This window comes from Borostomias antarcticus (genome assembly GCF_949987555.1).
Source record: "Borostomias antarcticus genome assembly, chromosome: 5".
Lineage (NCBI taxonomy): Eukaryota > Metazoa > Chordata > Actinopteri > Stomiiformes > Stomiidae > Borostomias > Borostomias antarcticus.
The window spans coordinates 30,761,607-30,774,196 of NC_140238.1; the positions used below are offsets into that span (position 1 = coordinate 30,761,607).

The following is a 12,590-nucleotide window of genomic DNA, read 5'->3' on the forward strand; positions in this document are numbered from 1 at the left end:
TATCTTCTTCAGATCAAACAGCAAAAACATATCAAGAGACTGTTAGCATCCCTAAGGCCTGGTTACTGGATGTTGTTTTCATTTGATTGGAGAGGTATTTCACAGTACAGTGCGTGTTGACAAGTCAACAAGACCATGGGCTATGTTTGTGTGTTCATCTCTCCATATGTACAGTATTGTACTTATTGTGTGTGTGTATGTGTGTGTGTGTGTGTGTGTGTGTGTGCACGTTTGTATTGCATGCTTGCATCAAGCGTGTGTGTATGTACAAGTCTAAGCTATATGTGTGTGAGTGGGGTGTTTGAGCAGTATATATTGTATGTGGGAGTGTACTCGGTAATCTGTAATCCCTGCGTTGGTTTTGAGGCGTGGCTATATTTAGAAACGTACATTATGTACGTATGATGGGGTCAAAACAGTAAAACACTCTGCATTGGACACTTCAGACACTCTTCCCAGAAAAACGGACAGTGGATTCATAAGATTATGATTATTAGACTGAGGAGAGGAAGAATTCATTATTATGGTAATGGTATTTCTTCATATCTGAGTAGACTAGTGTATTGTTTTGAGAGGAACGACCTCCAAATTGTGTCCTCTCGCCCTGCCAGTCCTTAGCGCAAGGCAATGATGTGTTACTCTAGGCTGCAGGATGGTCTGGGGGAGCCATTTTTCGGAAACAGCCAATGAGAGCACAGCTGAGCAATATACTGGAACGGAGCCAGTTGACATGTGCGGTGAATGCATTGTTTGTCCGGAGATGACGTTCATATAATTTGCTAATACACCCACAGATGCGTGTTGAAGAATTTCTATTGCCTGTTAAAAATTAGTATGAGGTATTAAAAGTGACATTTTCTTTCTTTTCCAAGGACATATCAGTTTCTCAGCATGTTGGACTCTGCATGGCTGTGACAGTGTGTCCATTAGTAGAAGTGGACCTTTGTCAGGGTCCCTCTTTTCCTGCATTGCTTTAGTTCCTCACAGGAACCACAGCCAAAAAATCACTTAGCTCAATTAAGCTAAATTGAGAAATGAATTGGCTCTTATACCTACAGTAGCATGTCTTAAGATATTTCAGAATTTAATACATATATTGCATTGGCTGGCTCTAAATTGCCTTCAAAATCAGATCCAGGGTATCTTAATTACATATGAGTCATGACATATGTATTATGCTCCCATGCTGGCAGCTTTTGGGAGATGTTTGTAGGAAACGCCTCCAGCGACGGGCCGGCCTGTAGGAACGCCTGGAGGACGAGGAGACAGCTGCTCTTGGAAGCTCGCTGATACAGCGATTGATCTCGCTGGCACTGACAGCTCATTGCACTCCAAAGACTCCGCCTCATGTATTATTGAAAAGGAAGAAAGCTAGAAAATAGATTTTTACTTTGACGAGAGAGAGATATATACCGAGTATATTTCTATCACTTTAACAGGGATGGACATACTGAAGTATTGAGTGTTAGGCTATTGTGTGGAGGAAAGCCAACCTTGAGGTTATAGATCTTGTATTCTAGTAGATCCAGAGTTAGATCAGGGACTGAGATGTTTACAACCAGTCTTTGAGGCCTGCGCTGAGAAATGAATTTCGTCTGTGCACAACAGATACAGTACAGTCATCCACAGGGATGATAGGATAGGATGATGGGTTTGATACTGTACTGTATGTTGAAATGATATGAAATAGAATTGCTAATGTAACAATCACTGTATGAAGTTCTTTATCTGTTAACAGGCAGTTATGTTAGATAGTTAAGCTCCGTTGAATGTGATATTCTGGTAAAAGGCTAAGTCTAGCCTATATTTTCTTGCTTGTTGGTGCATGCTACACTGTAAACCCCTGGAACAGACATACATGACAGTGACGTGTGATGTCACAGTGACGTGTGATGTCACAGTGGGAGTTTTACTGTGCTTCTAAACCCATGGGAAATATATATAGTCGGATCTACGATAATCCTATTGTCTCTCACCTCCAACGATAATCAATGATGATTCATTCACTCCCCAGATCACCAGAAGAGCTGTCATGAATTCACATCACTTCAACTTCTCACATTAAGACACTGTTTATAATGTGACGAATAACTGTTATCCTTATGTAAAATATACATAAGCGTTATGCTAATGAGCCTTCCATCAGACTTGGGGTCTAGTCTACTTGATACTTAGCGCGTACATATCCCCAAAACACATTTATGTCCAATTATCACTGGCCAGTTGGCAACAGTTTACATTTATAAGAGGTCTTTGGTCCCAATTGGACATACTGGTACATAGAAATAGAATCTATAAAAATAGAAATAAAATAAAAGCATGTAAGAGAGAGAGAGAAACCCCAACTCTGGCCTGCATGCGCCTCCCACCTCAGTCCAGGCGGCGTTCTGTGTGTGTGTGAACGCCCCCCACGCCTCCGCGTGCAGACAGTCACCGCGGCTGTCTCAATTCTCTGTCTTCTGTCCCCCCCCCCCCCCCCCCCCCTCTCTGCTTGCCTGCGTTGGCCTCCCAAGGTGGTAATATTTTTCAAGGTATGTATGTGCGCTCTCTTGACAACAGCCATTTCCTCATGTTTTGAACCCCCCCGCCCCCTCCCTCCCCCCCTCCCTCCACCATCCCGGCACCACCTGCTAATACTAGTCAGCCGTAATTGGGCATGTCAGCTTCACTGGCTTTAGCTCGGCACGTCTGAGCTCGCCGGGCTTCCCCGACCCGCCAAGCTTCCCCGCGAGGGTTCTGGGGTCGGTGGTCCCCCCCCCCCCTCCCCGCCGTCAGGAGAGGGTTCGCCCCCCCTCGGGCGTTCCCAACCCTCGGACACTTGACTTACAGCGCCTGGCGGGGGGACAGTGATTGAGCGCTAATATAATTCGTTAAAAACACCGTTTGGCCACGGCTGCAGCTCGGTGAGAATGCTTTAGAGATGGCGTTCTGGACGGCGGTCAGAAACACGGGAAAGCGTTTGATTTCCTCGGCTGACAGCTGGGGAGATTTAGAGCAGACCGGGCCTTGTGGGATGGCTTTGTAGCCCAGACAGGGCAGAGTGCCAGCACTGCAGTGAGCTCCTCCCTCCCCCGGTCCACCTTAACAGGCGCACATACACGCACACACACGCACACACACACACACATCACGGGCCAAGCTTCCCTCACACACCCAAACATCCTCATCGCACCCAAACATGGAGGTGTCCCTGTCATCTGCTGCCTGCTACCACCTGACCTGCCATCTCCATCTTACTGCATCACAACATAACATCACATAACATAACATAACTCCTCAAATGTCAGAGAGGCATGTATGCCCATCCATACATCCAACTACAAATGAGTGAGCCAAACATGAGACAATGATTTCGTAGGCCCTATTATGATAAAAGTATGCACAGGGTAGTATGCAGTACGTACAGTCATTTTCTTCTATTTTCTAAATTGCAAATGGTATTTCTTACCAGTTATCTTGAGAAATCAAAGGTATTGAATAAGTGACACGATTATGACGATGAACATGCCAAATAAGACCAAGATCTTCTAAAGATGGCAAAAGCAAATTGGGTTGCTATACCAACCGTTTCGCATTTTGCCCTTGTCCTGTGTAGTACAACATAGCAATCGTGCACTTCTCTTGTACTACAGTATAAATGTCGTCTTTTGTCTTGCGTGCCAAAGGGAATATTGCACTGTGTCCCTGGTATGTTTTCTATGGCTGAGAGAGTCTAGCTGGCAGCTTTGCTGTTTGAATCAGTTTTGATTGAAGGTGCAGAGTCGTGAGGGGAATCTTTTCCTACAGTGATTGAAGATCAGTTTATTCACCATGTATATGGTTTACACATCCTAGGAATTTGACTAGGTTATTAGTCTACGAATTCCTAGTATGTGTAAACCATAGAAATTATATGGCGAATAAACTGATATTGAATCTTGAAGTTTATGATTTAGGCATTCTAGATTCTAGGAGTTCTAGATCTTTCTCCAGCATTATCAGTAAAGGATATCTGTATACATGTTGATCTACTATATAGAACAGAATAATATTGCTGCTGTAAGTAGATTTCCTTTGTTAATTTGTTCTTAACTGACCTGCCTGGTTAAATAAAGTTCACCTAAAAAATGAACATACAAATAAAAGCGTGTGCTGCTTTTGTCTTTACTGGTGTGTGTCAGGGCTGCTGATTCTAATGCTGTCTGATGAAGGCAAAGTTACAAATATAGAGTCACTGGTTTACAAGAACTAAACCAATAGCTTTTTTCTGCCTCTCTCTTTTCTCTCTCTCTTTTCCACTCATTTATCTGCTGTTTCCTATACTGTTACAGGGCATCAGAATGTGAGTGGTAATATGAGCAAGATAGGCCGGGTTAATATTGTCTCTGAGAAAACGAAAACACTGGAGGTTTTGATGGATATTTCTTTAATGTGAATAGATTTTAAGCTACTGTATTTATTGAAACACAGATCAAATAATATGAGATTTCCACGGTTTCGTCTGTACACATCAACAAAACAACAGCATACTGTAGCAGCTACACATTCCCCGATGCTCAGGGGAGGCATGTGCAAGAGAACATGGTGGATTTGTTCTGGAACAAAATGGTTGATCGTGCATCGCCTCCTCCTCAACATCTCTCTCCTCTCTTCCCTCTCTCCTGGGCGCTCTCCTTCCCTCACTCCCCTTTTCTTTCCCTCTCTCTCCCTCTCTCTCTCTCTTTCTCCTCTGCAGACAATGCAAGCGGCGCGATGCCCGACAGACGAGCTGTCCTTAACCAACTGTGCTGTGGTGAGCGAGAAGGATCTGCAGTCTGGACAGTGAGTATACCTTAACCCTTAACCCTTAACCCTTAACCCTAATCCTAACCTTAACCCTCACCCTAACCCTCAGGGACAGTGGCGGAGGGGGAAGTGGTTGACTGGGGAAGGGACTCACTAAAGGCCAGTGCAAAAGTGGACCAAACAGTCAAATAAAAACTAATAACCCATACCTAACCCTAACCCTAACCCTAACCCATACCTAACCCTACCCCTAACCCTACCCCTAACCCTACCCCTAACCCTAACCCTAACCCTAACCCTAACCCTAACCCTAACCCTAACCCTAACCCTACCCCTAACCCTTAACCCTTAACCCTTAACCCTTAACCCTTAACCTCACCCTACCCCTAACCCTAACCCTTAACCCTTAACCCTTAACCCTTAACCCTTAACCCTTAACCCTTAACCCTTAACCCTTAACCTCACCCTGCCCCTAACCCTTAACCCTAAACCTAACCCTAACCCTAACCCTAACCCTAACCCTAACCCTAACCCTACCCCTAACCCTTAACCCTTAACCCTTAACCCTTAACCCTTAACCCTTAACCTCACCCTACCCCTAACCCTAACCCTAACCCTAACCCTAACCCTACCCCTACCCCTAACCCTTAACCCTTAACCCTTAACCCTTAACCCTTAACCCTTAACCCTAAACCTCACCCTACCCCTACCCCTCACCCTAAACCTCACCCTAACCCCACCCCTAACCCTCACCCTAAACCTCACCCTAACCCTAACCCTACCCTTAACCCTTAACCCTTAACCCTTAACCCTTAACCCTTAACCCTTAACCCTTAACCCTTAACCCTAAACCTCACCCTAACCCTACCCCTAACCCTTAACCCTAAACCTCACCCTAACCCTACCCCTAGCCCTCACCCTAAACCTCACCCTAACCCTAACCCTACCCCTAGCCCTCACCCTAAACCTCACCCTAACCCTACCCCTAACCCTTAACCCTAAACCTCACCCTACCCCTAGCCCTCACCCTAAACCTCACCCTAACCCCACCCCTAACCCTCACCCTAAACCTCACCCTACCCCAACCCCTAGCCCTCATCCTAAACCTCACCCTACCCCTAACCCTCACCCTAAACCTCACCCTACCCCTCACTCTACCCCTAACCCCAACCCTGCGCCTCTCCACAGCCGATCACACTGGACCACTGAGTCTGCTCGCTGCTCACAGCCATACTCACACCTCCTCCACAGATAAACCACTGTGAACCATTTAAACACACCAGCAGCTCAAAACAATTGGATGTTTGTCCTTCTTCACAATTCAAAATTCTTGGAGGTTTGTCCTTTTTCATAAAACCCGATTAACAAAGGTGTGTGTAGACTGAGTGCTGGTAAAAAAAATATATACAAAAGACATGCACAATCCACTGTACCTGCTAGGCTGGCTGCTAGAAACTGCTAGGTAAAGAAAAATAGAGTTCGGCATACCAGATAGCTCCCATTAAAAATGATTTTTTTTTTATTGCGAGTGCAAAAAGTGATGTTTCGATCACAACGGCTCTTCCTCAGACCACTTTTTGCATGCGCAATAAAAAATCCTTTTTTGATTATTCATGGGAGCTATCTGATGTGTGAAATTCTATTTTTCCTTATCTAGACTGAGTGCTGGATCTAGACAGAGATGATCAAACATGTGATCAAAAACCCTAGACCATGTGTTGCTGAAAACACAGTGCAAAACTGTAAAAGTAATTTAATTCACTCTCTTCCTCTGTCCATTATCGGAGACCACACAAGGCTTAATCCCTGATGAATTTGAGATTGCTGGTAATGGAATCTGTTGCACTAACCCCCTCCTCCTCATGCTCCCTCTTCCAGGAAAACTGGATAATTTGCTTCTTGACAGGGACATTTCAGCCACTGTGAAATCATCCTCCCCCAGACGAAATATTAATCTCATGCTTTCAACTGTGGAATCTGCACGCAGTAACAATAAACAGAGAGCAGTGAGCTGAGCTGTTTGTGGACGTTGATTCTTTCGTTCGCGTGTGGTCCCTGTACTTACACATGTATTTCATGGCTTAGTTGTGGCTTGTGTATGCAGATTAGATCAGTGCATGAATCTCTCTACCCCTCCGCATAGACATGTGACTGTGAAGACCACGCCCAATCACAAGTATGTGTTCACGGTGAAGAGTCATCACACAGTCGTCCCGGGCACCGTCGCCTTCAGCCTGCCTCAGGTAAACCGCTAACACCCCTGACCAGCCCTCTGCTTGTTTTTTTATTTTTTTATTTAGCCTTTATTTAATCAGGAAAGGTCCCATTGAGATTAAAAATCTCTTTTTCAAGAGAGATCTGAGTTACAGACGAAAAATACAACAGAAAACACAGAGATGCAACAGTAATACAATTTACACATGTGACTTGGTGATTTGGCTATATGGCAATACGCTAGTTAAAAACATGAACATACTGTTAAATCAACCTCTAAAACCTTCATAGTGGATTTAAAAACATCGATTGAGACCTGCTCCTCAAGTTTGAGATCATTTTGTAGCATGTTCCAGGCAGAAGGAGCCGATTTGCTCAGAGTTGTATTACTTCCATGGTGTTCATCGCAGCGTCTGACTCAGTTGCCTCACATTCTTTCACTCTCTCTCTCTCTCTCTCTCTCTCTCTCTCTCAGAGGAAATGGGCTGGTCTGTCCATTGGTCAGGAGATTGAAGGTAAATGATCCATTCTAGGTTTGAGATTTAAAAAAGTACTAGTACCCTGGCCCACCCGGTGAAACTTTTTTTGCTTCCCTCTGGAGTATGTAGGGGTGGTGAGACCTACATTGTTCTCTGTAAAGCGCATTGTGTTGCCTCTGTGTATGGAATGCGCTATACAAATAAAGTTTGATTTGATTTGATTTACTACTGTAAAAATCATAGTATAGTCTTTCCACTCTCACTGTTCTCCATTCTCCTCCATCCTCCAGTGTCCAACTACAACTTTGACAAGTCTAAGCAGTGCATCGGCGCCATGACAATTGAGATTGACTTCCTGCAGAAGAAGAGCACCGACACCTCCCCCTACGACTCTGACAAGATGGCCAGCGAGTTCATCCAGCAGTTCAACAACCAGAGCTTCTCTATCACTCAGCAGGTGAGGGCAACACACATGCACGCACAGACACACACACACACACGCACACACGCGCGCACACACACACACACACACACACACACACACACACACACACACACACACACATGCCTCATGTTAGTTTGCCATGCACTGATGTCTCTTCCTCTCCTCAGATGGTGTTCAGTTTCTGCGACAAGCTCTTCGGTTTGATGGTCAAAGACATTGAGGCGATGGATTCCAGCATCCTCAAGGGGGAGCCAGCTTCAGGCAAAAAGCAGAAGGTGCCTGGACTTCCAGCACAGACATAGCCTCGTGAGACCATCCTGATCTAGCGAGCTCACATTCAGAACGTCGAAAACATCTTTTCCTCCGAGAAACTCTTTGCAAAGCCTACTCTTATTCTTTAATTGTTATATTCGTTTAATTGTTATTATTGAATCTATTACCGCAATACCGCCCTTATGGCTGTGTTTACTCTACTAACGTTAACATTACAGCTTGTTGCTTCGGGACTGTTTTGCCACGGGAACCAATCAGGGGCTACATTCTACTGGGGCAGTAGAACACAGTCTCTGATTGGCCCAGTCAAAATGTAATTTTGAGAATAACCATTTCTGATAGGGCAGTCCAGACTGATCTGTGGAGGCAAACTGAAAGTGAGCTCGTGAGAACAGGATGGTCTCACAAGACTAGCACAGATAGTCTCTCTTATCTACAAGCAGTCTTTCAGTGGGCCTACCGTACTCTATGGAACTTAGTGAGGGCATGCTAACAGTTTGATGATACCGTACACTGCAACTCATCATTATTGTCTCGATATACTTGTGGTCTCAGTACGGTTTCAGCTCTAGGTTGTGTGAATCCCTCTGGATGTGTTGGGAAGGATGTTTGACACCCCAGGGACCACTCCCAGATAGCAAGCGGATCTGGGCCATATACAGACCAGATCTGGCCCTTGTGGCTTAGTTCCGGCCCATATATGGCCCAGATCCGCTTGCTTTCTGGGCTGTGAATGAGCATCATGTCTCCTTTCCTCTTCTCTCCTCCAGATCGACATTGGGCTGCTGGTGGGGAACAGCCAGGTGATCTTTGAAAAGGCAGAGAGCTCTTCCCTCACACTAGTTGGTACGTTCTGCATCCTCCCTCACACTAGTTGGTACGTTCTGCATCCTCCCTCACACTAGTTGGTATGTTCCACATCCTCCCTCACACTAGTTGGTACGTTCTGCATCCTCCCTCACACTAGTTGGTACGTTCTGCATCCTCCCTCACACTAGTTGGTACGTTCTGCATCCTCCCTCACACTAGTTGATACGTTCTGCATCCTCCCTCACACTAGTTGGTATGTTCCACATCCTCCCTCACACTAGTTGGTACGTTCTGCATCCTCCCTCACACTAGTTGGTACGTTCTGCATCCTCCCTCACACTAGTTGATACGTTCTGCATCCTCCCTCACACTAGTTGGTACGTTCTGCATCCTCCCTCACACTAGTTGGTATGTTCCACATCCTCCCTCACACTAGTTGGTACGTTCTGCATCCTCCCTCACACTAGTTGGTACGTTCTGCATCCTCCCTCACACTAGTTGGTACGTTCTGCATCCTCCCTCATACTAGTTGGTATGTTTTACACCCTCCCTCACACTAGTTAGTATGTTCCACATCCTCCCTCACACTAGTTGGTACGATCCACATCCTCTATCACACTAGTTGAATACCACACATGCCACATCCTAAACATTCTGAGTCACACTCTAAACATTAACTGATCACAGGCTCATATTTACGACAGTTTAAAAGTTAATTTGTATTTTTTTTTTATCAGTTGTTTATTTTGAAACAGTACCCAATACAGAACATACTGTTACAATGTAAAACAAAACCTGCAAAAAGTTTTCATTAGCATTAAAACCAACAGGTTTTGGTTTAAAAGCCTTCATTATAGGGCTTTTGAGATGTGTTGAAATACACTCAATTATGAATACTCCCACCAATGTCCTACTCTCCACTCCTGTTCTCCCTAGGGAAGGCCAAGACCAAAGAGCAGAGACAGTCTATCATCAACCCCGACTGGAACTTTGAGAGGATGGGCATCGGCGGGCTGGACAAGGAGTTCTCAGACATCTTCCGTCGGGCTTTCGCCTCCCGAGTCTTCCCTCCGGACATCGTGGAGCAGATGGGTATGATGGACATATTCCAGAATAACAATGTTCCAGAATAACAATGTTCCAGAATAACAATGTTCCAGAATAATAATGTTCCAGAATAACAATGTTACAGAATAACAATGTTCCAGAATAACAATGTTCCAGAATAACAATGTTCCAGAATAATAATATTCCAGAATAACAATTCATCTGTTATAGAGTTTTGCTGTAACCAGGCTTATTTCCCATTTCTCTAAACACCCAAAACAACGTTTTGGGACTACTCTCTTGCGTAACTTCCTGCTGCCTATCATCTAACCGCCGTGTCCATTAGAAGGAGATGACTCTGAGCTGCTGAGTGTGTTTGACCGGCCTGTCGTCCCTCCCAGGATGTAAGCACGTGAAGGGCATCCTGCTGTTCGGACCCCCTGGCTGTGGTAAGACCCTGATGGCGCGGCAGATCGGGAAGATGCTCAACGCCCGCGAGCCCAAGATCGTCAACGGCCCCGAGATCCTCAACAAGTACGTCGGCGAGTCGGAGGCCAACATCAGGAAGCTTTTCGCCGACGCGGAGGATGAGCAGAAGAGGGTGAGGGGCACGCACTGCCATCTTGTTTTAGCATACACAACGCCATCCGCCAGTGTTGGAATGTGTGAAGAATGAATGTGAGAACGTACTCAACGGAAAATGACGATCCCATGTCCACTGTTTAACCTGCCGACCCCTCCTAATAGCTTGGCGCCAACAGCGGGCTCCACATCATAATCTTCGACGAGCTGGACGCCATCTGCAAGCAGAGAGGAACGGGCGCCAGCAGCACGGGCGTGCACGACACGGTGGTCAACCAGCTACTGTCCAAAATCGACGGCGTGGATGAGCTCAACAACATCCTGGTCATCGGTAGGTCACACACGCCTGCCGGTTCACAGCTGTAGGTTTAACGTATATCAGAGGATCGCACACCTGTTCACCTGCTCCTGACTGCACACTGTACACACTGGATAACTGAAATATGAAATCCTGCACTCTGATTATACTGTCCTTCCATCTCTTTCTTCGTCCTCCCCCCTCCCTCCCTCCTTCCGTCCAGGCATGACCAACAGGCCCGACCTGATAGACGAGGCCTTGATGAGGCCCGGCAGGTTTGAGGTCAAGATGGAGATCGGTAAGGTTCAGATAACGTTTTCACCTCCTCTCATGTTATTGTCTGTCTGTCTGTCTGTCTGTCTGTCTGTCTGTCTGTCTGTCTGTCTGTCTGTCTGTCTGTCTGTCTGTCTGTGTCTGTGTCTGTGTCTGTGTCTGTATCTGTGTCTGTCTGTCTGTCTGTCTTTCTGTCTGTCTGTCTGTCTGTCTGTCTGTCTGTCTTTCGACTGTTGCGATGATCTGCAGTATGAGGGCATCACATTCATTTCTCTGCCTCTGTTTATCAGTCTCACACTGGTATCTCTCTCTCTCTCTCTCTCTCTCACACGCACACTATCCCTCTCGAACTTTGTCTCTCTTTCTCTCTCTCTCTTTCTCTCTCTCTCTCTCTCTGACTGTCCCTCCTCCACCCTTTCTCGGCACAGGTCTTCCTGATGAGAAGGGGCGTGTCCAGATCTTGAACATCCACACCAATAAGATGCGAGACTTTGGCCTTCTGGGCGGCGACGTGGACGTGAAGGAGTTGGCGGCCGAGACCAAGAACTACAGCGGCGCCGAGCTGGAGGGGCTGGTCAGGGCCGCCCAGTCCACAGCCATGAATCGCCACATCAAGGTTAGACCGGGCCACTCAAGTACCACAGCCATAACCCTATTTGTGCACTCTCCTGTTAGTCATGTCTCTCTTATGAAGTATCTAGTCCATGTTTACTGCTCTGTTTATGTTCTTAACCAATAGACAAACATTTTCCAGGAGCTTGCTTGATTGTGTCGTTGAGAGAGGTCAGGGAAAAAATTTTACAGTTCACTTTTCTGGCCCCCGGGTGAAACTGTTTTTTTGCTTCCCTCTGGAATATTTAGGGGTGGGACCTATGCCCACCCTGCAAAATGATAGTGTGGTCATATGCACATCCTCAATCTTGTAGGTGCTGAGTAGTAGTGGGTGTATAATCAAAAATAAAGAATACTCGCACAGTGAAGCTTCAAGGAATGTACCTTTACTAAGGATAAGGATAGCCCTAGTAAAGGTACATTCCTTGGAGCTTCAGTGTGTAAGTATTCTTTATTTTTGACCTATGCCCACCCTCCCATTGCTCTCTGTAAAGTGCATTGTGTTGCTTCTGTGTATGAAATGCGCCATACAAATAAAGTTTGATTTGATAACCCGCCATTTCGGAGCTGTAGCCCCATCTCTAGCTGTAACATGCGCCTGTCCTGCAGGCGACAGCCACAGTGGAGGTGGACATGGAGAGAGCGGAGAAGCTGCAGGTCACCAGAGACGACTTCATGGGCTCCCTCAACAACGACATCAAACCTGTAAGTCCGACGCACCTGTCCAGCAGAAATGAACCGTTTGTTGTATTGTTAGATCAACTAGCCGCCAGGGCTTAAAAACGAAATTATT

General features: G+C 46.0%; 1 protein-coding gene across 1 annotated transcript in view; it reads left to right on the forward strand.

Moving 5' to 3' along the window:
* Positions 1-4,717: 4,717 nt before the first annotated feature.
* Positions 4,718-12,590, forward strand: part of nsfa (N-ethylmaleimide-sensitive factor a) — a gene marked incomplete at both ends in the record, with an annotated part of 11,518 nt that continues 3,645 nt past the window's right edge. Inside the window, 12 exons of the mRNA XM_084438879.1 lie at positions 4,718-4,800; positions 6,908-7,007; positions 7,454-7,493; positions 7,748-7,914; positions 8,070-8,177; positions 8,946-9,021; positions 9,922-10,077; positions 10,434-10,633; positions 10,780-10,945; positions 11,136-11,210; positions 11,614-11,801; positions 12,407-12,502. Coding sequence (XP_084295005.1) covers positions 4,718-4,800; positions 6,908-7,007; positions 7,454-7,493; positions 7,748-7,914; positions 8,070-8,177; positions 8,946-9,021; positions 9,922-10,077; positions 10,434-10,633; positions 10,780-10,945; positions 11,136-11,210; positions 11,614-11,801; positions 12,407-12,502 — 1,455 coding nt within the window. The remainder of the gene's footprint in view (positions 4,801-6,907; positions 7,008-7,453; positions 7,494-7,747; positions 7,915-8,069; positions 8,178-8,945; positions 9,022-9,921; positions 10,078-10,433; positions 10,634-10,779; positions 10,946-11,135; positions 11,211-11,613; positions 11,802-12,406; positions 12,503-12,590) is intronic.